The 25841-nt window shown below is 52.4% G+C and overlaps 1 protein-coding gene and 1 long non-coding RNA gene across 4 annotated transcripts; one reads left to right on the plus strand and one right to left on the minus strand.

Moving 5' to 3' along the window:
• Positions 1–25774, minus strand: CAMKK1 (calcium/calmodulin dependent protein kinase kinase 1). Of its 3 annotated transcripts, XM_039886398.1 has the most exons (17): positions 25706–25774; positions 19060–19148; positions 18415–18816; positions 17488–17535; positions 16967–17020; positions 16522–16573; positions 16187–16320; positions 15817–15853; positions 15039–15060; positions 13772–13860; positions 10456–10655; positions 8493–8546; positions 7667–7740; positions 5820–5907; positions 5466–5594; positions 3374–3477; positions 1–1305 (listed from the first exon to the last, which is right to left on the minus strand). In XM_039886398.1, exons 3-17 carry the CDS (start codon positions 18772–18774, stop codon positions 1233–1235), a joined length of 1518 nt encoding a protein of 505 aa, XP_039742332.1. In that variant the 5' UTR covers positions 18775–18816; positions 19060–19148; positions 25706–25774; the 3' UTR covers positions 1–1232. The 3 variants fall into 3 exon arrangements, with proteins under 3 accessions (XP_039742332.1, XP_039742333.1, XP_039742334.1); XM_039886399.1 differs by lacking the exon at positions 19060–19148; XM_039886400.1 differs by lacking the exons at positions 10456–10655; positions 15039–15060.
• On the plus strand, positions 15602–17940 carry LOC120621085 (uncharacterized). The gene is made up of 2 exons (XR_005658077.1): positions 15602–15782; positions 17357–17940. It is a non-coding gene; the product is annotated as an uncharacterized LOC120621085 (long non-coding RNA).
• Positions 25775–25841: the final 67 nt, after the last annotated feature.

The raw sequence follows: 25841 nt of genomic DNA on the forward strand, positions 1-25841 counted from the left end.
CTTTTTTCTTTGGGGGTCAATCTCTTGAGCATTTGATCAGTGAACACCAAGCTATCAAGTGACATCTCCAGCCCAGCTGGGTCAACCCACACACTTCAGGGGTCCAGCTCTGGGCACGCTGGACAATGACTGTCCTGGGGGTGAGGCAGAGGCAGAAGGCCCATCTCTCTGAGGCCTCCTGCCAACATGCACACTCCACCAGGGTCTTGTTTCTAGTGCAGCTCTAGTCTGGGCAGTTTGTCCTTCATGATAGGAATGTGAGGGCATCTTCTGGGGCCAGATAGCGAGGCCAGTGTAGGATCAGAAATTGGATTCCAGTTACTTCAGCATCGGCAGGGCCGCAGTCTTGTGAGTCCAGGGCCCTTGGTCAGCGTCAGCTCCTGGTGTCTCTTCTGCAGCCATGGCTCTGAGGAGCCACAAAAAGAAGGAGTGACGTGGGCAGGGAAGGTATGGTGTTCAGGCCTCTGCTCAGAACTGTAATTCAGTGCATTCTCCAGATAGTGCCAAATGTGAAACCCAATCCAGAAAGGTCAGTCCAGTTCACCTGGCTGCCAAATAATGGTGGGATGTGCTAGGGACAGCTCGTTTGACGTTCCCGAGCAGGGTTTTGCACCCCCTTCCTTCCATGTTAAGAACAAAAGTAAGACAACGAAAAAAATGAATTTGAATTCTCCAATTCTGACCCCCACCCCAGTAAGGCCCAGGAATACCCATCAAGGGCTCAGAGACTCCATACCAGTGTTCTCAGAAGACACCAGTTCTGGCAGCAACCCCTGACGTGGGCAGGGTACACCTCTCTATGTACGTGCGGCAGCTGAGCCAGGCCTGCCTGGCCCACAGCAGATCTCTGCAGTGGTGGTAAGCCCAGCCTCCACCTGCCATTTTGGTTTCTTGCTTCCTGCCTCTAGGCCTTGCCAACAAGCCAAGTGGGGTTTCTAAGTTACCAAGGGTACCTACCTTCCCCACAGCATGGGTCCTGCCAAGCAGAGCCAGGACAAGGAGAAAGGCCTCGAGGGAGCCCTGTCCCCCAGCCCCAGATGACACATATTCCAATCCTGTCCCTGGACACGCACGGAAGTCATGCAGCACGACAGGGGAAGGGGAGCTGGGAGAGGGGCCACAGTCCCTAGCCCCCTGCCCGCAGGGGCAGCTGTCGGCATGAGGGCAGTGAGTGAGCCTTTGGAGGCGTGGGATGAGCGTGCTGCTGGGCTGCCCTGGGCGCATGCAGGGACTCAAGACGCAGCCTCATCTTCTTGGACGCCAGGGAGCTCCGGGCTCTTGACACCTTCTCCACACCCGTCTTTCCTGTTCAGGGAACACCAGGGGCAGAGGGACCTTAGGGGTCAGCATAGGCACTCAAAAAGGATACTCTCACATACACTCACAGGCATTCATACCTACCAGCTCTCACATCCCCCCTCACCTACTTCCCCAGGCTTGCCCCCTGCATCATGGCCCCTTACTGGTTTCCCTACCCCAAATCTCACCCCACAACTTTCCATGGCTCCCTGTTGCCCAGAGGTGAAGTCCAGACTTCCCAGCCTGGCTGACAGAGCCTCTCACGATCTGGTCCAGCTGACTTCCCTGCATCCCTGAGTACCAGGCAGTTCACAGACTGTCTATGTTGGCCGATATCATCCCCACAGTCCTGGGTAGAGGGGCTTTGGTTTTGCATTTTCTTTTTGCACAGGGCAGAGTCTACCCATCAGTCTTAGGATTCTGTCATATATTCAATAGATTCCTATATTTGATTTTTCTCCTAAGATCTTTCTTTTTAAAATGACCAATGAATGCATTTTGATATCTTTAAAAAGGATCAATCCTATTTAACTACTGTAGAGTTTCAACAGTTATTTCAAAGCTTGAAAAACAGGCTATCAAGAACAAATTTGTAACTCCGATGAGGTAAAACCTGCTTTTCAAAATTAAACCTGGGTCACAGAATTATAGAATTTTATAGCTGGAAAGTATTAAGCCCAGTCCTTTCACAGTCCAGCAAGGAAACTGGCCAGTCTTCCCACTACATGTCTATAAAAGGACAATGATTGCCTTGCTCACTTGTATTCTTGGCAACTGGCCCTGTGCCAGGCTTGGACTAGGTGCTGGACATCTTAAGCCTGTGACTGGCCTGACCTACCACTAGGGGGCACTGAGCCACAAGCGCTGAGCTACAGTGGTCAGATGTTCAGGTTTGCTAGTCATGGTTTTGGCTATGCCTATAGTCCTGGCATAGTTAGTAACAGCTTCCTCTTTCACTCTCAAAAGTGGCTCTATTTGGATGCTAAATATGTGATGCCCTACAATAAGCTCAATTCCAGCACTGAGGCCTGCAGACCTGGGGAGCCCAGGGAACCCCTTTCCCCAGCCTTGGCCACTTCACCGAAGAAACAGAGAATAGGAAGTAAGCTCAGTAACACCAAGGCCTCTCCCAGGCCCCACTCCTTGCCTCTCATTGGCCAGAAAGTTTGTCAAGAAGAGGGCAAGAGGTTGGTAATACGGACATCCCTGAGGGCAAGCAACCTCTGACAGGGAACATACACCAGCTTGTCCATGATGATGGGACCCAGCACTTCTGGAGAGCCCACTAAAAGAGGGTGGCCTCACTCATGTCTAGTCCCTTGGACGGCACAAGTTAAAGTACGCTTTCCTGAGAGACTGAGGTACCTGGACTCGGTCCAGTGCTCCCTTTCTGGGGAATATGCCTTCCCCACACAACTCCTCCTCCCTGCAGCTTCCTTCACAGGCCAGAGTAAGGTGACTAACTTCCCAGAAGCACATGCGGGTCCAGGACCCTCTCATGGCTTTCTGTCTGCAGGTCTGTGTACAAACTCCAGCAGACCTTGTTGGAATCCCAAACTTTTATTTTAGTGAGAGAAGGTGGACAAGCTGAAGATGAGGCTCTCAGAGGTTGGGGAACTGCTTTTCTGACCTCTTCTAGCAGGTGGTGATTGCACAAGCCTGTTTCACAGTAGGGAGCCTTCAGCAAAGGGAGTTCCTCTTCCCCAGCCCAGTCAGCCGGCCAATCCGGGCTTACTTACTCAACAAGCATTTACAAAGTGCTGACTAGGCACACAGCCTCAGCAACGGCTAGAGGTAGCATGGGCCATTCAAGAGAGCAGCTGGCACTGCACTGGGCTAGGAAGAGTTTGCAGAAGTGCCCTCCCTCCACAGCCGAGCCATCCTTCTATGAGGAGCAGACATGAGGCCTGTCTGCAAACCTCTACCAGGCTGCCATGGGCCAAGCACAGAGGTACAGATGTGGTCCTACTCTGTGAGACCTGGCTGAGTCCCTAGGCTCTGGGCTCAGTCTACACAGCCCAATGACAATGAGAGTGGGAGAATGTGCCGCGGGCCTCAGCCTACCAGTACTTACAACAGTAAGTTTCCTGGAGCAGACAGGGATCGTTCTTCCCTCCGTGCTTGGGGCTCAAACGGGTTCCCAAAGGAACGCTTTCTCAGCATGGACTTAACCAGGATCTGGGGGAGACATGTCAGCATGAGGAACACAGGCCCCCAGGGTCCCAAACACACTCTCCCCTCTGACTTCCTGAAGGCAGCTGCGAGGTGGGCCCTGCTGAGGCTCCCTTTAAATCAGCAGAGAAAGAAACAGTATTCCCTCCAGAGGAAATGACAAGAGCATGGAGGGTGATGGCTGATGCTCAATTCAGGGAATAGGGAAGAACCCAATGCAACTAGTGCATGGGGGGCTGGGACATCAGGCTGAAAGCAGGGCTTTATCTTGAGGGCATGGAAAATGCCTCCTCTCTGAGGCAGGAAGGATGGAGTAGAGGAGAGGCTGTTCCAGGCAGCAAAGAGGAAGCTGCACAGTGGCCTGGGGAAGATGCCCAGAGGCACTACTGCGCCCTAGCTCTCTGACTTTGTCCCTCCTGTAACAAGGAGAGTTCCACGCCCCTGCCCACATACACACAAACACACACACATGCATAGCGCCAGGGGTGCATTCACTTTTTCTTTCATTTATTCATTCAACAACTATTTATTGAGTGCCTACCATATACCAGTCACTATTCTAGGCACAGGAGCCAAACTGAGGCAAATATTCTTGCCTTCATGGAGTTTATATTCCAGTTGGGGGGTGGGAGAGGCAATAAATCAGACAAATTAGTAAAATATATAACATGTTAGTGGTAGGGGCTAAAGAGAAAAAATAAAACAAGGAAGGGGGTATGGTATGACAAAAAGGAAGTTGGAATTTGAGGTAAGGCACCAGGGAAGGCGACTTTGAGAAGGTGACTTTGGAGTAAAGACCTGAAGGGAGTGAGGAAGTGAGCCCTATGGATGGCTGGGCAGGGGCATCCTGGATAGGGAAGAGAAGTTAAAAGGCCCTAGGACAGCAGCTTATGTGGCACATTGTTGGAACCAAGTGAACAGAGGGAGGAGAGACGAGGTCAGTGAGAACACTGTGGCGGGCAGGCTATACAGGGTCTTGCAAGACAGTCAGGGCTGTGGCTCTTACTCTGAGTGACATGGGAGGCTGAACAAGCAGGGTCTGAGCTGAGAAGTGACATGACCAGGTCACCAGGACCACCCTGGCTGGTGGTGAAGGTGAGGATGGAGGCAGGGGGACAACTTAGGAGGCTATTCCAGTGCTTTAGGAGAGAGGTGATGGTCGCTAAGACCAGGGAAGTGGCCTGTGGGAGCTGACTGGCTCCAGGGACCTGACAGAGCCCTGGAGCTCTACAGAGCACAAGAACAGGCAGGACTTTAGCCAGTTGGCTGACCAGGGCCTGGACCCAGCAGGGAGGGATGAAGTGCATGAACCTGACCTACCCACAGCACTGCACAGCTCTCTCCTGGCCTTGTGCTCACCCTGACTCAATGTGGCACCTCAGTGCAGGGTGAGCCATGGCTTTCAGTATCCCAAAATCCCCAAATGGCCATCAGGGACTACATTAGTTACTTCCAGTGTTAATATGGAAGATGTTCAGGGGAAGAGAAGAACTAAAATGGGAGAGAAGAATGGAGGGAACATACAGGTGGTACCTAACTGACACATAGCGGGACTCTGGGGCTGCTTCCTAGGCCTTTTCATTGTCATATCCTTGGCACCTAGTACAGTGTCTGGAAAGCAGCAGGAGTTCAATAAAAGAAAGAATGGAAGGAAGGAAGGGAGAGAAGTGGGAAGAAGAGATGGAGGCAGGAAGAAAATGCTTCTTCTAGTCATGGTGAATGCTGATACTCTGCAAGGGCAGAATGTTTTTTTCAATCATTCACTCTCCTCACCAAGTCTCCTGGCCTCCCTACCATGACGCTGAATAATGTGGCCACTTTCCCCATGGGCCTCCAGCAGAACAGTGTGGCCTCAGTGGCCCAGCTTTGAGGGTGGCAGACAGACGTCCTTCTGAACCCCCACAGGGCCCAGCACAGAGCAAGTCTCAGGCAGTGGCCATTCCCTCCTCAGGCCCTCCCAGGACAAGAGAGCCTTCTGCCCCTCACCCTCTTACCACCGTGGTCCAGCTGGGGATGAGCTTGACCGAGTTCTTCACCTCCTCCTCGGTCACCTCCACCACGCTACAGTGCTCCTCCTCTGAGGGAAGGGGCTCTTCCCCATTCTTGGTCACCCATGGGTGCAACTGTGGAGTTAGGAGGGCAAGGAGGGGTCAGGGCCACAGGCAGATAGACACACTGAGTCAGTAAGGGACCACGAGCATTCTACCAGCATTAATGGAATCTGAAGCTCACAAACCCCAAACCCAAACACAATACACATATATCTTGGGGTAGGGTTCTACAGGAGAAACTGAGGCCTGCTTGCTCTGTCCCAGCTCAGCCCAGCCCAAGACCTCTGTTTTCTCTACCTTGATGTCTGGCACCCCAATTCTCGTCTCAGGATTCTTGTCTAGCATCTTCAGGATTAGGTCCTTGAGCTCCTCGCTGACCTCTGGCCTAAAGAGGGGAAGAAAGAAGATGAAGGGGAGATAGTTGATGAGGATCCTTTTCTTCCCACCTCTCCCTCCCCACCCTGCTCTGTGGGTTCCTTGATTAGCACCCCAGGGCAGAGACACACCGATTCTCATTTCTCAAATAGCGGGAGGGACACCTCCAGGGTACCAGGGAGGAAGGAGAGTTCCAGAACAAGTGTATGGATATCCTTCTTTCCTGAGTAGGAAGTAAAGCAGTCTCCCTCAGGAGACAGAAGCCACAAACACAGAGTTCCGGGAGTACTGGACACCCCTCCCTGGGTTGCAGAGACGGTGAGAATAATGTGAGAAGACCTAGTGTGGGACACTAGTGGTCTTCACTCTCACTTGCAATCTTATCCTCTCTTCCATCTGGGAGGTGGCCAAGAAAGATTCTCCCTTGACAGAGGAGGAAACCAAGGCCCAGAGAAGTTAGTGAGTTAGCATATTACTACCGAGAAGAGTGAGGACAGGGAAGAAGGACTCAGAGGGACGGGGAGCAGGACCCTCAGCCTCACATCAGCCTGAATTATCTCTGTCCAAACTCCAGGCTTCTTTGCTACCAACATCCTTAGGGAGCCCATCCTTTCAAGCCTGCGGAACCCACACTTGAGACTGCTGGTCTTGGTTCCCGTTGCTATCCTAAATGCAGAACGCCTTTGAAAATGCCTGGACTGGGGGAAAAAAGATAGCTTTGGCAGGGGGTCCTGCTGGAGGAAAGGCACAGGAGACAGGCAATTACAGGAAGAGATGGATCCAGTTGACTAGTGTTGCAGGTGAAGGGCAATGTGGTGGCAAAACCCAGAGATCCTGGAATGCCAGGGCCAGGGCATGGCCTCTTCCTGTGGGCTTTGGGAAGCTTCAGAAAAATTTTAAGCAGGAATATGGTGATATTTGTTGTGCTTTATCAGGGTCAACCTGGCCTGATTGTGGTGGCTGGACTGGATAGAGGCTGGTAGCAGGGAGACCAGAGAGGAAGTGGCTGGACAAGGCTGAGGCCTGAATGAGGCAGGCACACAGGTGGCAATGGAGCCAAGAGATATATAAGAGGTGAATTCAAGAGGGCTTGCGGACCAGACAGGAAGTGGGCACGAGGGAGCAGGAATCATTGAGGACAACTCCTAGGTTGGTTTGTGACCCGCCCTGGGCACTTTAAGCAGATGACAGAAGGGCCCTGAAAAACGAGGAGCCATGGTAGCCAACATCATGATTAGAGAAATGGCTGAGCAGGAAGGCCTCTACACAGTCCCTCTGGGCTCAGAGGCCTCAGTCACAAAAAAAGGCTGGTAGAAGGGAGAGGCTTCAAATCTCAGACCCACTGATAACTCTCCTCCATGCTTCCACTTTTCCATCTGTGAAATGGGGGAGCACACTGCCATCTTGAAGCCACACAGAGTGGGGAGAAGGTAGAGGTTCTAGAGTCTGCATGGAACTGGTGTCATTGCCCCCACTGGAGCCTTCAGCGAAGGAGCAGTGTGAATATGGGGCCTAGGTCATACCTGCCCAACTCCTGGCCTCAGAGCTCTGTCTGCCAATGATCTGCCAGAGATCCATCTGACCCATTGCTCTCAGAGACCCTACTCCACAGTCCCAGACCTCTATCTGCTCAGGGGACCCTCCCAGGGAACAGCACCCCCACCTCCAGATCTATAGGAGGGAGTGGGGCCTTCAAAGGGCAAAAGCTCTGCTAAAATTCCAACATGCCTTCCTGGGGTGGGCAGGGGACCCCTTGGCAGACAACTCACTCATCGGGAAACACCACGGCCTCATTCTTGATCTTCTTGTGCAGGGCCAGGATGTAATCATCGATGAACGGGCACTATAGGTGGAGAAGCAGACAAAGGATGCAGGCCCGGAGCCTCGACTCATGCTGACAGACTGACCCCATCTCTCCGGGGATGGGGGCAGCTCTGGGTGCCCCCTCAGATGGGAGGGAGCCCATCTAACTTGTTCAGGACCTGACACACAGTAGTGCTTAACAAACACTGACTGAAGGAATATGTCACTGAGGGCGCCATGAAGCTAGGCAGACTCACCAGCGTTATAGCCACCTGCAGAAAGGCCTCTACTCCCAAGGCCTGAAATTTGGGAACATGTTTACAGAGATCCCCTCCTGCTCCTCAACGCGGTCATTAGAGTGGGAGTATTTGTGGGCAGATATCTCAGCCAAGTCAGTGATGGACATCCCCAAGGCCCAGCCTGACCCAGAGCAGGAATCGAGGACAATTTAGTGAATGAATAAATGACTGAGTGTGTGAATGAATGAATGGCATCAAGGGACAGAAGGACAGAGAAGGACAAGGAGCACTCTGACTGGAGAGATGATGACACCACTATCCTCACCTCCCCCCGAATGTCTGCTGTCTTAGGACTCTTTCACATGAATCCTCTCACAAGGGAACAAGAGGAAAAGAGAAAAAGCCTCTTTTCCCTCAGTCTTCTCTGAGGGAAGAGCCAGGTGGCCTCTTTCAAACGTCATTTTACTTTAGGACACAAAGGGAAGGCCTGCACCTGTCATTTATCTTGATTCCGTTTGGCCCAACCCCTGGTGCCAGTCCACCCAATGCTCACCTTCCCATAGATGAAGCAGTACAGCGTGACCCCGGTGGCCCATACATCCAAGGCCTAGAAAGAAAACAGCTCATATCAGTCCCCCGAAAGGAACCAACACCCTTGCCCACCCAGTTCCAGCAGGCTGTGGGAGAAGGCATGCAGAGAACCTCCTTCCTCAGTTGTGTATTCACTCAAAAAACACTCCCAGACCCTTGCTCCATGCTCGACTCTGTGCTGAGCACTGGGACACAGGGATGACCAGAACAGGGCCCCTGCCCTTTAGAGATCCCAAGTCTCCTTGGAGCAGGCCTAAACCAAGTAAGTTTCTAACTTAGCAGGTGCGAAACTTCCTTCCTCTACAGGGTTGCATTTGCTGTACCCATCGTACAGATGCACCCCAGAAACAGTGGTCTGTATTGAACTTATACACACTAAACCAGCTCATCATCCCTTTTCCTAATGATCCACTGGTGAAGCCACCATCTATCTTTTCTCTGACCCCAGAAACAGCCCTTGCTCACACCAAGGCCCTGGCCCTTGTCCACTTCCACCACTTCTCCCAGCTCCCTCATGCTCTGATTCTAACACGTGCTCTCTCTACATTTTCCCTTTTGGAACCCCTTCTCCTCTCTTGGTGTCCACTTTTTCTCTCATGTGAGTGATTCTCAAATCTCTACCTACATATTCCTGCCACAGATGCGTCATCTGAATCCAATAAGGGAACACCAGGCAAATGCAAATTGACATCATTTTACAAAACAACAGGCCTGTTCTCTTCAAAATGTCAAGGTCATGAAAGAGAGAGAGGCTAAGGAACTCATCCAGATTAAAGGACACCAAAGGGACATGATAAGTGAATGCAGCGAAGGACCCTGGATGGGATGCTGAACCAGAACAAGATAAGGCTTTTAAGGACAGGTTCGGGAGAAATGGTGAAATCTGAATAAGATTCATTATATAATAGTCTTTTATCAATGATAAATTTTCTAATTTTGATAATTGTACTGAGATTATATAAGAGAATGTCCTTGTTCTTAGAAAACATCCACTAAAGTATTTAATGATAAAGTTGGATAATTCTCCAGCTTAACTCTCAAATGGTTCAGAAAAGTGTCATATGCATATATGTAAACATAAGGAGAGATGGTGAAAAGGTAAATGGGACAAAATGTCAATAATTGATGAATCCGATTAAAAAGATATATGGGATTTTTTTTGTATTATTCCAATTTTTCTGTAAATTTGGAATTATATCAAAATTAAAACTTTTTTTTTTTTTTAAATCTGTCTACATCCCTGGCCTCTTGAGCTCCACACTCACTCATTTATCTAAATACCTCTCATCCACTGCCTCTTTGGCAGGGCACAGTGGGGCAGCCAGCATTCCACAGGTGAAAACAAGTATGTGCCTGGGGACACAGTGAACAGCAGCCCCTGCTCAGAAAGCTTTGCCTCCTGCCTCTGTCATTAGGAGAAAGCTCAAACTTCTAGGACTTAATGCCTCCCAAGCCCCACCATGCCCTTAGCCTCTGCCCCTCACTTCTCTGGTACATTCTCTATGTTCTATCTCCTGCTCAAATCCTCCCTATTTTTCAAAGCCTAGTTCAAACCCTGCCATGCCCAGGAAATCTGAGTTGAGCCTCCGACTTCCCCCAAACATGAGCTCTCCTGCCCTTTCCACCATCTCCAGAAGGGCAGAGAGCTAGGCTGTGTGGGCTCTGTCTGTTCCACAGCCTAGTCCAGAACTCAGCACAGAACAGTTGGCAGGAAATATCTGCAGGGGAGACTGGGTGCCATTTTGCTGGAAAATGAGAAGAAGCCAAAGTTTGTCGACTCTAGGAAGAGGTAAACATGAAGGAAGGAACCATGTGCAGTGTTCACTCCTGAGACACAAGAACCCTCAGGTTGGAAACCAGGCCTTGCTGCACGCTATCTCACCCCTCCACCTGAACCCCAACCCGGCCCAGGCCCTGGAAACCACCTTCCCACTGAAGCTCTGGCCAGACTCAGAAATGGCCTCAGGGGCCATGAAGGCTGGGGTCCCAGCTGTGCTGGACAGCTGAGCATCATTCCCCTCAAACTGGTTGCTGACGCCAAAGTCGGCAATCTTGACGTGTCCGTCGTCCCCCAGGAGCAGGTTGGATGGCTTGATGTCCCTGTGGATGATCTTCTGGCAGTGCACTGCAGAGAGAGGCAGCTTGAGTGCTGGCCTTGGGAGACTGCTGCCCAGAACCCCTCTCCTGCCCTCGCCTGGCCAGGGAAGGCTGTCTCAAACTTCATGAGGACCTCGGAAGAGAATTGTGGAGTCTTCTGCTCCACTCTGCAGTGAAGACACTGAGGCTAGCCCAGGCCATTCAAAGCAGACAGGATGGGACTCTTAGGAACCTTTGGACTTCAAGTCCAGGGCTCCCTCCATGGCAATCAAGGCACCTGTTGCTGAAGGAGCAGGTCAGAGGAAACTGGGGAAAGGGCCATCGCTGACCCTCGCACGTGAGCACTGTCTGCAGGCTCAAAGCCAATCAAAACCTTTCCTCAGTCTCATTCCCCACCCAGCCTAGTCAGAAGTGTTCCTTTCTCAGGCTTAGGGCAGGATTGGGGTGTATCCTGCAGAAATACTGCCTCAGCCCTAGGGACTCTGGGCTGAAGGAGATTCAGAGAGGGAGGGCACCCCAGGCCTTGGGACTGCTGTGATGAACATGGAAGAGTATGGGTCAGCCTTGTCTAGTAGGCAGGGAGCTCACCCTGCTTTCTGGGGCCAGCACTGTTGGGAAGAGATGAGCAACTCAGACTGAGCAAAGGCACTGACCCGACCCTACTGCCACTATATGCTCCCCACTCAGCAAATACTTTCCGCTGGACTGACAGACCCCAGGATGTTGTAGGAGAGGAAAGATGGAAAGAAGAGCAGGAGAGGGAGAGGAGGAGGAGGAGAAAAGGCAGGCTGGGGACCAAAGGAACGACTGTTACATAACAATAACAACAAAACCAATGGTCCTATAGTGATTGCCTGGGTACCAAGAGCACACAAGGGATTTGGCACACACCCATCAGAGCACAAAGGCTCAAGGGGCTATGTATCTGGCCATGAAAAATGGTCTCGAATTCTTATCTCAAACCCTAGCCTCACCCCTGAACTCCAGGCTCTTTATCTACATGAATATCCAGTAAATATCTCAATATATATCTCAGTATTTCTTAATAACACCTCTAATTCAGAATTTGATTTCTCTGTCTGCAATCCCCATCACCACTGCCACCACCAAACAAAACAGAAAACCCCTGCTCCTCCTCTAGTCTTTCCCATTCGGTTAATGGCATATTACCAGTTGCTCAGGTGTCTCTCTCAGACCCCACATCCAAATCATCAGCAAGTCCTATGGGCTCAGCCTCTAAGATATTTTCCAGATCTGGCTGCTTCTCACACTCGCATTGCTGTGCTTGCTCCATCTATAAGAATCAGGCCTGGACTCTCCAACCACAGAGCCTTCTGTGATAGCCTCAATGCTCCCTTAGAGAGACTAGAATCACAAGGCAGGTCATCAGTGCCCCATGCCTCTATTCAATTGCCTGGTCAGCCCTGGTGCTCACAATCCACCCGGAGAAGCACTTTACTGTGACTAGCTGGGTCTTGCTAAGGCTTTATCGAAATAGGATTAGTCTTTTTTTGTTTTTGGAGGCAGGGTGGAGGAAACAGAATAGGAGATAATAGACCCTCAGGGGAGGAGAAGGTCCCAGAACAGCATGGGGTGGAGGCCAAGCCAGTGCAGGGTGGTGCCCACTGTAGACCACACCCAGCATGAAATGGCCCCTTCCTACACTTTAGGCCCTTGCTAGAGACTCTGCAAAGCCTTCCTACCTCTGTGCCTCAGTTTTCCCTTATGTACAAAGAGAATATTAATCTGAGGGCATTGGAGTGGCTCAAATGAGATAAAAACAGTCCTGGTTCCTGTCACCTGAGCTGGGCCCTCATCCTGTTTCCCCACGGGGAGAATATGCTCCTGATAAACCAAGCTAAGATTTTAGAGAGATGGGCACCACTCCTGCTCCCCAAACCAGACCAGAAGCCTAGGCGTCTGGCCACTCTACCTCCTTCACATCTCCTCCCTACTGCCACTGTCCTAATCCAGGCCTCACCATCTGTCACTTGGGCTATAGAAACAGCCTCCTCCCTAACCAGCTGGCCGCCTCTCGCCCTTTATCCAGCCACCACACAGCTGCTCGACAGAGCTTTCTAAGATGCAAATCCTATCATGCCCCTCTCCTGCTCAAAGCCCTCAGGGGTTCACAATGCTGACAGGATGAAGTCATGAATGTCTTCTGTGGCAGCATTCCCATCCTTCAAGTGTGGCCTGAATAGCATTTCCTGTATCATTTTTCACTATGATCTCCTGCTCCCCTCATGCTTCGAAAAAATTGAACTTCTCCCCATTCTTAAGTAGTACATGCCCACTCCCGTCTGTGCCTCTGCCATGCAGTTCTCTCTGCCTGCTGTACTCTCTCACACATCCCTCAAGCCTAACCAACAAACTCCTACTCATCCTTTAAGACTCATCACGAGTAGCTTCCTCTGGGAAGCCTCCCTTGACCTCTCAGTGCTCTGACAGCCCTCATGCCTCTCCAAGCTGGGCAGGCACTATACTACATCATCTGCCTGCTTAGATTCCTGTCCCTCCTACTAGGCCGTAACATCCTTGATGTCACATCCAGGTCCTTGTCATCTCCCCTGCCACTGGCTGTCACTTAGTAGGTACTCATAAATGAATGAATGAAATGAATAAATGAGTGAATAAAGGAATTACATAGATAGAGGCTAAGCTAACATCCTCCCTCCTGAGCTCTCATCACTTTAGGGCCCCTCAGAGTAAATCTACCCTGCCACCACCCACAGGCTCCATGACAGGACAAATGCTTGAGCAGCTGGACATCAATTTCTTCCTTCCCACATCTCTTGAGGCCCTGTAGAGAGGCTAAGCTTGGCTAAGAACTCAGCAGAGGAGAAATGTAGACCGAATGCCTAAGATGCAGAATGACTTAATGGTGACCAGGTGACCAGGAACTGTGAAGGACCTGGCACATGCCCGATGAAGTCCGCTGCCACCCGCTTTCAAGAGTTTTTGGCCCAGTCAAGTAGTACTAAGCAGGTCCATGTCTCTGCCCCCAACTGAAGCTGACTGGCCGATAACCACTGACTGACAGAAACTGCTCAGAGCCGGCTCAGTCTGGGGTACACCCTGTCCGGTATACCCCTCCCCTGTTCCCTGTCCCCAGTTCCAGGGGCCAGGCAGCCCCTCACTCACAGTACTCAAGGCCCAGGATGATGTCCCGCAGGTAGAGGCGAGCTTGTTCCTCGGGGAAGGGCTTGTCGCAGGGCACCTCCATGACTGGCCTGTGGGGAGGGAGAAGAGAAAGGGTTTCAGTTGAATCAGGTTGAAGAAAGGCAGGCAGCAGATGAAGGGGAACAGGGGTCCTTCCAGCCTCTCCCAGGAGCCTTCTATATTTAAATGGGTCCTGAGGACCCAAGAGATTAGCTTTTTTTCCCATATAATGAAAATTTAAAAACACACAGACACAAATATCCCTTTACAATCATTATAATTTCAAATTAGGTTTATCTTAATTTCTGATTGGCTCAATATCACTTCTTCTAAGTACTTAATTATCTATAATCAAGCAGTTGCAAAGATGCCAGTTAGAGCAGTGTTTTTCAAACTGTAGGTCCAGATCCAACAGAGGGTCATGAAATAATTTAGTGGGTGGCTACCGCTTTTTATCTAATAAAGTAGAATATATCAGAGTATATCATGTAATAAGGATATGTGCTGTTTTGTAAAACTTTAGTTCTAGTTACAGATATAGAATGGCAATGTGAAACTCATACTTCTCACTTTAAATAGAGGTTAAGAACATTTCAAGGACCCTGAGTCTTAAAGGGACACCGCTGTCTGCGCTCTCCCCCAAACCATAGCCTGTATTTGAGACCTCAGCAATTAGGGCTTCCAGTCCACCCAGGCCCATGCCCATCTGCTGCTCTACACATACCCTGAGAAGGCCAAATAAGGCAACATGAGTTAGAACCCTAGGTTTCATGAGACTTACTGTGTGATGGTGGGCAAGCCACTTACCCTCTCTGAACCTCAGCTTCCCCTCTTGTAAATGGGAAGGAATGAAGTCCCACCCATCCAACTTACAAATTTGTAAAGCTGAGAGAACCCTTCGTGATTTGAATACATGTAAGAGTTGAGTCCCATCTCTATACTTTCACTTGACAAACACTTCTTCTCCCTCTCCTCCATCAAAATCTTCTTTCCAGTTCTTCAAGACCTGGTTCAAAACCCACCCCGTTTTCCAGAGGCCTCCCTGACTATTCCAGCCTCACTGACCCACCACCAGCCTTCAAAGATTTGTCCTCTTGGTCTCTCATTTCACCCCAGACCACAGCTCCCCAAGGGGAGGGCCTGGGCCTCTGCTTTCCCCTAGAGTAGCTGACTCTAGGACTAGGGACACAGGGAGGGAAAGGAAGGCCTAGATGAGACTTGACCTGCCTGATAGGGATGGGGAACTCACCCCTTTCTCAGGAGGTCAAACACTGAAAGAAAAGAAAAGAAAAGAAGGTAAGGTGCAGCCAGGCTGGCAGAGCAGGTGATGCCAAGGTCCCTCCTTGTTCTGGAGGCCAGGAGGGGGGCAGGCATCCAGGCATAACTGAGGGAGGGACAGGACAGGGGTTCCACAGTATCAAAGGAGGTAAATGGGTGAGAGTGGGGTCTACTACGAATGTGCCTCATCTGATTCATGAACTCCTTCAATGAGGCAGAAAATTTTCTAAAGGTCATAGCAGTTAGGTAGGTAGGAAAGGGAGTGGAGACTAAAGCCTTGGCCTCTAATTCATACACCAGTCTTCCTTCTGCCCCTTTTCCTGAGGGCCTCTAAGCCCAGCCATGAATCAGGCACCACAAACTTAATAACATTAATACTAACAATAATAGCTAATGTATCTTGCATATAATAACTCATTTACTTCTCACATCAACCCTATGAAGTGATACCATCATTATCTCCGTTTTACAGGTGAGGAAACTGAGGCACAGAGCTATTAGACAGCACGTAGCCTGCTTCCTGTATCTACCCGACCCATTGTCTCTCTGATCAGTAGAGGCGGGGCTTGGAAATATCTGTTGAATCTAACTGGATATTTTGAGCCTGGTTCAGTGGGGCTGGGCAAAGGAACCTAGGGACAGAGAATGTGTGTTTTCTCCTTGCCCCCCTCTGAAGGTCATAAGTGTCTGTGAGGAGCCGTTGGACTGACCCCAGGTAAGCTGCTTTGGGAATGAACTGGGTCACTCACCTAAATAGAGGTTGTCCTCAGCTGGGTCATCCAGGACCTGGTCAGGAGGAGCAAACATGAGGCTTGAGGAGGCATGGAATGGGAGCCTCAGACTTTCTTGTCCTCACCAGCCCCCAACCCACAGTATGCTCAGACAGATGAGGTCTCAAAAACCATAGATACTCATTCTCAGTGAGACTCTGAGACCATCCTGAACTTACTCTTGAAGCTTCCCTGCAGCCCCCGCTCCAAGTCTGGCTGTGAGCCTGGAGGCCTCAGCCATATCTGCTCCCTCAGCGGGATCCCTGGGTCTGTGCTGAGTGCCCCCAGCACCAGAGGCTACTCAACAGGTTGAGACACAGATTCTCAACCACTCACCATGGCCACCTACCTCAATCAGCTTGACCACATTCACATGGTCCAGCTTCTTCAGGATGGCAATCTCCTGGTACACCCGCTCTAGTGGTAGCAGCTGCTTGGCTGGTCCTCCCTGTGTAGCTTGGGACCCTCTCGGAGGAGGGCGACCTGTGACCAGGAAGGGGAGTCAAGCCCCTGCAGCAGGAGGCTGGGCCTCAAGCAAGAATCTTGCAAGACCATAGTCTTGTCCCCAACCCATCAAGCACACACCTGCCTTTGTTCATCCCCAGTCCTAACAAAAACTAGCTAGCGACCAAGATCTGCCCCCAGGCTAGGGGCTCCCAAGTACAGGACCCGACAGATACATACGTGGAAAACCATACTGTTTCAGTAACTTCTTTTTGGAAAGAACTTTCATTGCCTGAAGAAGGAGAGGCAGAAATGTCAATGTGTGCAGCCACCAGGGGCTAGGACAGGCTGCTTATGGTGGAATGAGTCCAGAAAGGCACATTGGGCATCTGCGACTGGCATTGAGGGTATGGCTGGGTGTGGTTAAGCTGGATGAGCGCCTGAGTTTAGGCCTTACCCCTATTCCCCAATAAGCCTTTCTAGAGCTCTCCCCTCAGAGGCATCCAGCCGCTGCTTGCATATTCCCAGGGTCAAGAAACTCACTGTCTTTGCAACCCCTATGGACAAGAAGTTCACTCCCTTCAGAGGCAGCTTGTCCTCTGTCTTCCCAGCTTCTGCCCATCTCCCACCCCCAGCTTTCTAGGATCCAGCTTGGGCAATACCTCCCTCCTCTCCCCAGACTCACATAGTGCCTGTCTTCACTTTCATTGTAGGCCAGCCTCACCACACCGTAGGCACCCTGCGGATAGGCACAGGTCAGCTCCACCTGGGCAGAGCGATCGCCCCCAGGACTAACTCAGGAAAAGGGGAGCCTGAACAGCTCCGGCCTCCTCCTCTTACATCCCATCTCCACCCCCCACCACCAATGGGCATCAATTTCAGGCAGATGGGGATGGGGTTCCTGAGCCCTAGTACCTGCCCCTGCCTGGCTCAATGCAGCTCCATGCTTCCCCCAGCCCCTCCTTATCTTCCATCAAAAACTCTAGGGAGTCAGGAATCAGGAGTCATCTCCCACCTCCATCCCCCACCCACCCCAGGTATTTCCTAAAGAGAACAAAATTTTCCTCACTTCCAGGCCTGGGCCTTCCTGCCTCTGTATCACATTCCCAGAGGAGAAGGGATTATACCAAGCAGAGGATCCAGACAGACTGCCTTCGCAAAGCCCCAAACGAAGTTCTCACTGCTCCTGGCCTGCCCCAGTCCTACCTTGCCAATTTCACTCTGCAGCTTGTACTGGTTCAGCTGCACACAGTCCTAGGGGATAAAGAGGGAGCATCAGGTAAAGCTTGATCCAGAGGCAGCAATGCTCCTACCTCAGGAGCCTATTCAAGGCCCAGTGCTGGCCCTCACTCCCAGACCCCAGGTCTCATCAACCTTTCAAGTTGGGATGAGGAAACTTGATGGTGCCGACACCACCAAAAGTGACAAGAAGCCTTGGATGATGTTTGAAAACATGCATGGTGAGCCATGGTTATACTTTGCTTCTGGGAAGTGGGGAAGGAAAAATGCACTGATTTCTGCCTGGATGCTGGGGTCTGGGAGATCCAAATCTATAAGAAACCCATGAGCAAGTATTTCCGGAAGCAGCTGAATGTGAGGTCTAGATAGCATGGACAAAAAGGAGGAAAAGAGCCTTGGGGACAGAAGACCAGAGCCCTGGCTCAGGCATAAAAAGCTCTGAAGGCCACAGATTGCTCAGTACTCAGGTTCACTTTCAGATCTAAGTGGCAAGGACAGAGCCAGTGGAAGCCTAGAGGCTGGAACCATGCTGGCAGCTTCTGAGTCAGAGCAGACTCAAGAAAGCAGGATTAGGGGTGGGGGCTCACGCTGGAAAAGTGACTATGTCTGTCTTCAAATCTCTAAGAGGACTTTTGGGGAGACAAGGGAGGAGCCTATTTCCAAGGCCTGGACTGGGTGGGGCTGGGAATGGTGAGAATTATAGGAGGCAGAGGTTGGCTCAGATGGAGCTCCCCTGGGTGCGAAGAGGCCTTATTGAGAAGTAGTAAGCTCCCCAACTCTGGGGATATGCAAACTAAAGGCCACACAGCTGTGTGGCAGGAATAGGAACAGAAAGGGTCTTCACTGAGGACTACTAAAAAGCTTGTGAGCACTCCCTAGCTCTGCCCGACCAACCTCTGCATCCGAGATGGCCACATGGTGGGACTCGATGGTGGGCCTCCGCCAGGCCCGTGGGGAGATGTGGCTGGCAGGCCCTGTGGCATAAGGCCCAACCTGGGCCTCCAGGCAGCTTCCTGCTGGCCGCTCCTGCAGGGAGAACTTCCTAGCTGAGAGGCTGGGTCGGGCCAGGGGAAGTCTTGAAGCACTGCTGGGGATCATGGAGGCAGCTCTGGCCCGTGGCGGAGGGTCCACACCGTTCCTGGCAGGCCCTGGGCCGCCATCCACCTCCTCCAAGTGGGCCACATCGATGGCTGCCACTCGCTCCACCAACTCTGCCCGAGGGTCCTGGCAGCAAATTGCTGGACCCCCCTCCATGGCCGCATTCAAGGGGGTCCTCTGTGCAGCCTTATTGGGAACCTGAGAAGAGAGGGCAGAAAAGGCTTGAAATTGGCCACAGAGCAAGGAGGTCAGATTTCTAGGCTCTTCTCCCGTTACAGTCCTACCTGCATGCTTTTTCCCCACCTGTTCCCTCTGACTGGGTTGCCAGCATTCAAACTCCTACTAAGTGAAGGAGTTCTAGGAACTCATCTGGCTCTGCTGCACACCAGCCCTCTAGACTTCTAGTGTTTCCATCTGCAAAACAGGCATAGTCATGCCTACCTTGCTGGCTTCTTAGGGAAGCAGGGAGAATCTGATCCTCTGGAATCAGGACAGACAGATACAGGCAGAATACTGGAGGCCTAGCAGCCCTAGGAGAAACAGAGTCCAGGGTCAGCTCAGGCCCTGAACCAGCAGACATCCCAGTGACTCACCAGCCCCACCCCTTGACAGCAGAGCATTCCAATGCTGCCGCCTGGAAGCTGGCTAGGTGCTGGTAATGCAGAGGCCTCCCAGATGATCCAGGCCCACTCGCCTCCTTCAGGGAGGCCTCCCTGATATTCCAGCCTCCCACCCCTACCCTTCTCACAATTTCCAGGAAGATTTCCCTGGGACTCCAGCCTCTATCATCTCCTTCAGGGAGGCCTCTCCAAGGCAAGTCTCCCATTACTGCCTTCTCTGCTCCAGCAGAACCTGCAGCCCAGGACAACGTCCATTAGGGAAAGGGACTCTGCTTTGGTAGCTGTCAAGATAGACTTCACTGCACTAAAAGGTCATTCTTTATTTTTTCTGGTTTTCCCTTCCAGTTTATTTGTGTAGCCAAAATGTTTTGCTACATCAGCTCAGACTAAGATATTCCCCCTGGCCTGGCCTTATACCTTATACCTGATGTTTTGCTACATCAGCTCAGACTAAGATATTCCCCCTGGCCTGGCCGTATTGCAGTCTGAGCCCCAAACGAGGCCCCAGGCCAAGGACTTGAACCCCAAACCAACCTCCAACCTCCAGTCCTGGCCCTTACTCTTGACCACAATCCTGGACTAAACACTGACCCCAAGCTGAATTGTGACACTCAGGCTGGGACTCCATTTCTGCCCCAGGCCAAGCACGGGCCCCACCCCAAACAGATGCCCCTCCCCATTCTTGGGCTAAACTAGGCATCTTCTTAGGAAAAGTGAGTGGACTCCTGACCTTCTGCCCTTCCTGTCTGGTGGTAACTTCCTCTGTCCCTACACAGTAACTTCCTCTGTCCCCACACAGTGACTTTAAAAACGCGGTTTCTGTTTCACCCCTCATTCTCCCATCGCTGCTTTGACAGATGTCAAGGGGGCGCTGGAGTCCACTGGCCACAAAGGAGCCTAGGCTGAGTCCCAATCCTGCCTGCTAACCTACTGTGGTGCCCTGGGTAGTCTCCTTCCCGACTCAAAGCCACAGTCTCTCCATCTATACTATGGATGTGGGACCTTTCCAAATTCCCTAGGGCCACAGCAGGGCTTAGAGATGGATCGTGGATAAGGGTATGGTCCAGAACCCTGTGCCTGGTCCACAGAGTGTTGAATGAGTGGAAGCCTGGAGGTGGTGAAGCTGATGTTGACATGCAGAAAGGAAAGGAGCAGGGCATCCAGATTGGTAGCAAGAAAAGACATGGAGGCTGGACCCAGAGGAGTATGTGTGTATGTGGGTGAGGCTAGAACATCAAGGAGGCCTCCCTGGAGGAGATGAGAGAGGGGTGAATAGGGCTGGAGGAGGTGAGAGGGGGAAGTAACTGGAGTTAGATTATCAGAGAGGCTTTGGGGACCAGGCCCCATGCAGGAAGGAGGAAGCCAAGGCTGAAGGGAGTCCTCCAAGCCTGGCTCATCCATCCCACTCCTCCCTGTAAGTGGCCCTCCCTGCTGCCCATCCTCCTCACTTTGCAGGCCCTTTTTCTCTCATCAGAATATAAACTCCATAAATTAAGGCTTTGTTGGCCTTGTCTCTATAGGATCATTGGTGTCTTCAGCTGTGCCTGGCACAGACTAGGAACTCGATAAACATTTGTTGAATGAATGAGTGGTTGCCATAGTGATCATTACTGCCCGGTCCCCATTAGATAGATGGGAAAGTAGCCTCAGAGAGGGAATCCCAACAAGCCTAAGGCCCCAGCCCATGGCAGGGAATGAATCAGTGTCAGGAATTCCTGCCCTCCGGTTCTGGGCAGGGACAGAGGGAGAGAGCTACCACCGGCAGAGGCCAAAGGCTGCCCTAGCCCATAAAATTTGCATCTGATTTCCTCCTATAACTCCCTTCCTCTTTTCTCTGAGGAAGAAAGAGGCCCAGCAAACGGTCAGGGATGGTCCAGGAGTCACACAGCAAGTCAGAGCAGAGCCTTCCTGCTCCAGCCTGGGGCCCTGTTACCTGGTTTAGGCTTTGTACCTTCCTGGCCAAGCCCCTGGGCACATGACTGCACCTCTGTGCCTGGGTTTTCCTCATCTGCAGAATGGGGTCACTAGCAGTCTCAGTTCCCTGAGCAGGCGGTTGTGAGGAAGAAAGGAGTGAACGCCCATGTAGGGCTCAGAACTGGGCCCGCCACAAAGGAAGCCCCGTAAAAATGAGTTGTTGTTGTGCTGCTGTTGTTGTGATTGCCTGGCACATGCTGTAGCCCAGATGGATGCGAGGGCGGCACCAGGAGGCTGTGAGTGCTGACGTCAGGCTCTCCACCCTCCCTCCCGCCTGGATCAAATTCAGGTGACTAAGCATGTCCGTTTGAGAGGCAGTCTGGGAGGCCCCAGGTTCCTGCCTCATGTCCAGGCAACAGGGCCTGGTGCCCTAGGTTATGCATGTGAGGGCATGTATCCACACTTGAGAGAATGTGTGCAAGCAGGGCTGTGGGTCTGGGGTGATGGCTTGTATCTGCGTGTATGTGGCGGGGGGCGGTCCACACATAGGCACACATCTGTATGAACACAGAAAACAATTGGTGTTGTCTATAGGCATGTGTAAGTGTGATCATCTGTACTGTGGGATCTACTGGAATCGAAACGCAGAAGGTCAAGTTTAAACTTTCAACATGGTCACCTGTCCATCAGCCTGGGGCTGCCTGCTGGGCTGGGCTTTGTGTCTTCGGCAGAACCTAGGCCTCTTGGCAGCTCCCCAGGGGACCTCTCGAGGCTCTCCTAAATCTGAGACCCCAGAAAATGCTCTGTAGAAACTAACTCAGCAGATAACTAGTGGCCACATGGGCAACAAATGGACAAACAGGCTGGGACCCAGACCCAGGGCAGAGCAAGGACTCTTCCAGGCATGGGGAGCTTCCCACTGTTCAGCCTAGTCTGCAGCCAAGAATAGCCAGACTCAGGCTCTCCCTCACTGGGAAAAGCTACCCCAAATCTGATCTCCCAGGCTGGGGCTGTGTTGTCTTAAACAAGTCATGGAGCCTCTTGGAGGCTGTTTCCTCATTTCTGAATCAGATGGCTACCATCCTGCCAACTTCCAGGGTTGTAAAAGGAAGTAGATGAGATTGTAGACACTGAAGAAGTCTGTGCCCAAGCAATGTGGGGCTAGGACTTATCTGTGTCAGGAAGCCACCAAAGGAGAGCCTTGATGTACTAACTACAGCCCCATATCTGTCCCCTGGCTCCAAAAAGGCCCTAGCACATTACCCTCGGGCTCCTCCTGCTAGGCTATGTCCCCCACCCACAGGTGCCTGGCTATTCCCAAGGGATGCAGACCCTAGTTCCGAGATCCTACTTGGCCAGGCCTCCTCTTTAGAATGTGCCACATCCACCTGGGTCCCCCAGAGGAGGCCCGGAACAGGACAGAGTAACAGATCCTGCTCTCATCCCAGCTGGTTCAAGCGGCACCCCCTGGGATGACTTCAGGCACCAGTCAGACCGTTCTGAGTTCTGGAAGGCTGCTGTGAACCTCAGGGCCAAGTTTAGCAGAAAACCAGCTACAATCCAGGCAGAGAGGACACACAGCACTGACTGGTAGAGGACTAACCAAAAGAGAAAGCTGTAAGGAGGTGGTCTAGCCACTAAGGCCAGACATGGAAGATGGCTCTGACATCGCCAGGCTGCCTCACAGGAGCTGTGTTTACGCTCCTGACAAGTGTCTGGATGGCCCTGGCAACGGGTGCCCTTGGAGGCTCCCGCCTCCACCCAGGATGACTCAGTCCCCTCCGGGAGGCCCAGGCGTCTGGTGCCAAGTCATACTTGAGGATGCTTGCTGTGAGGATGCCCCCTCCCACCATCCCAGGGGAGGCCTCAAGCACCGAGGTGGGCTCTGACCGATTTGGCCCGGCAACCCTCAGCGCATCCTCAGCGCACCTGGGTTGATGGTCTCCAAGCCTCCCCTTCTACCTCTGCACCTCTTCATCCTCCACAGCCCGTCTGAGCCTCCAGCCCAATTCTTTCTAACTAGTTGTCTCCTCCCTTTCATGTTCCTGGGCAGCTCAGACCCAACGGGGCCCCAATTCAACTCAATGTTTTCCCCAAGTCTGCTCTTCCTGTCTCCATCGCAGAGATGGCACCACCATCCTCCCAGTTCTCCCAGGGCAGAAACCCAGGAGCCCTCCTTATCACCCAGCTTTACTACCCCCTCACTCAACTTACTGCCCACTCTGGCCAAACCGCACCACTCGCAGCTTCCAGAACTGCAGACTGGGTTCTGCTGCCAGGCCTTTGTACAAGCTGTGCCTTCTGCCAAGAACACACCTCCCTCTCCTTTGCTGCCGGAGGACAGCTCAGACATCTCCTCTGGAAGCCCTCCCTGATCTCCCCACGTCTGGTGGAGGTCACCGAGTCGATCCCCTCTAAAAGTCCAGATTCAGGCCTCCACTTTCCTTTCCCATTGCTTCCATCCACACAGGTATCCCCACCTCCAGGCTCATATCCCGACCCCATCCCACCCCATCTTCCGTACCAGTTACTAGAGGGAATATCTCTACTATGCAAATATGGTCACAGTTGTTCCAGAGGAGGAACTTGGAATCTGGAGGACAGAAGGGCAGGAGACCTAGCCTCAGACTGGGAGTTCACAAGCTGGGGAGCAGCCAGGACACAGATTCCTGAGATGCAAATTCAGAGTCATTCATTCACACAACAAATACTCACTGAGCACCTGCTATACGTGTCCAGGAACTGTGCTGGGAGATAAAGCAGTGAACCAAAAAGACAAAGTCCCTGTTTTCATGCAGTTTAATTTCTACTGGGGCAAGAAGCCACAAACAAGAAAGCCTATAATTAACAGATGTGTCAAGTGGTACATGCTATGGAGAAAAATATAATCGTATAAGGAAGATCAAGAGTAAGGGGCTGGGGTTGCTATTTATGCAGTGTGGTCAGGAAAGGCCTTTCTGATGCATAATTTGAGAAGAATCTGAAGGAAGTGAGGGAGCAAGTAGTGTGAACATTTGGGAAGGGCATTTCAGGCAGAAGAACCAGCAACGGCACAGGCTGTGAGGTGAAACTGCAAAGAGGCCAATGTGGCTGGAGTGAGGTGTTCAGCATGTGAGAGGTACCTGATGGTAATCAGAGTCACACCTGGATGAGAAAGCCATCACTCAGCCATCACTCGCTCTGCCTGGCCTCAGGGATGGCTTCCTGGAGGAGATAGCATTTAAGCTCTTTCATGACCACTGAGTAAGGATTTTAGAGGATGAGAAGATGGAAGTTCACACTGTACATAACAGAGAGCCATTTCCTGGCTGGGACTCAAGGCTTGGCTTGGGGGTTTGCGGGGAATGTCTTTGTGGACAGAAACCAGGAGGCCTCAAAAGCCAGAGGAGAGTTTTAAGCAAGGGAGTTACTCAGTCTAATGAGGTTTAAAATGATCTCTCTGCCTTGTGTGGGGATTGAGGGTAAGAGACCAAGGAGGAGATAGGGGTCTCCTGAGTCTGTGGGCCTAGAACACAGTCTGGCACACAGTGGGTGCTCAATCTGTATATGCTGAATGAAGGAATGAGGCTGGGGCCGGGCGGGGGGGGTGGGGCAGGGGAGGCGGGGGCGGGGGTAGTGGCGGGCGGGGGGGGGGGGGGCAAGGCATCTTCCCTAGGATCCTCAAGGACACAAGCTGTGTGTTCCTCCTGCGCTCCTGGGCCCACCTGGTAAATAATACAGCCTTCTATATACTCGCTGAGATACAGTTCTGTGACCTGGGACATAATCTTCCCTACACAACCCTGTACCCTTAAGGCACACACACATCCATCCTGGATAGGCACACGCCGATGTCCGCGTGACCCGCCCTCACACAACACTCCATTCCTCTAATGCACACCCCTCCACACACAGGCACACTCCTGTGTCCACGTGACACACGCACACCCGCCTCCAAAACACCACACACAGGTCCCCGCGCACGTGTGCGCCTTCTGAGCCACCAGTTCTGTGCCCCTGCGGCCCCAGGAGCCCCAGAAGCCGCAATGCCCGCCTCCGCCGCCCCCCACTACCCGCGCCCCAGCCAGGGGAGGACAGCGCAGCTAAAGCCACGCGCCTCATCAGTTCCATTCATCCCCCGCCTCCCACCCTAGCTCTTGAAGTAAGACTCAGGGGAGGGCCGTGTGGGTGGAGCGCTCAGCGCAGATCCACACGTGGGTGCACCCGTCTGGGCCCACTCCGCATAGACACCACCAAGAGCTGGGGCGGGGGTGGGTAGTGCGTCGGGTATGGACGCAGTCCCGCACACTAGAGCTGGGGAAGGGATGCAGATGGTGAGGCGCCCGCATAGATGCGGTCCTGTTTGCCAGCGCAGACAGAAGCAGGTTCCGGGAGGCACCCGGTAGAGCCGGCCCCAGGCATAAGGGGGAGGATCCTCGCACGTTCGAGGTCCCGGCTGCCCTCGTAGACTCTGCCTCGCAGACCATCCCTCTCCCCTGCAGGCTCCCAGCGGACGTCCAGGCGTTCGTCCCCTCTGGTTCCCTGACCCAGGTTCCGTCCCCGCAGGCCCCTACCTCGGCGCCCGGCGACAGTCTCGGCGGGCCGGCGGGCGGCCAGGCTCGCTCCCGCGGCGCGCGCCCCGCCCCGCCTGCCTAGCCCGGGCCCGGATCGCCGAGCTCAGACCGCCGGCGCCGCGGCTCCGGGCAGCTC

This window comes from Pteropus medius, unplaced genomic scaffold (genome assembly GCF_902729225.1).
Source record: "Pteropus medius unplaced genomic scaffold, Ma_sr-lr_union100, whole genome shotgun sequence".
Lineage (NCBI taxonomy): Eukaryota > Metazoa > Chordata > Mammalia > Chiroptera > Pteropodidae > Pteropus > Pteropus medius.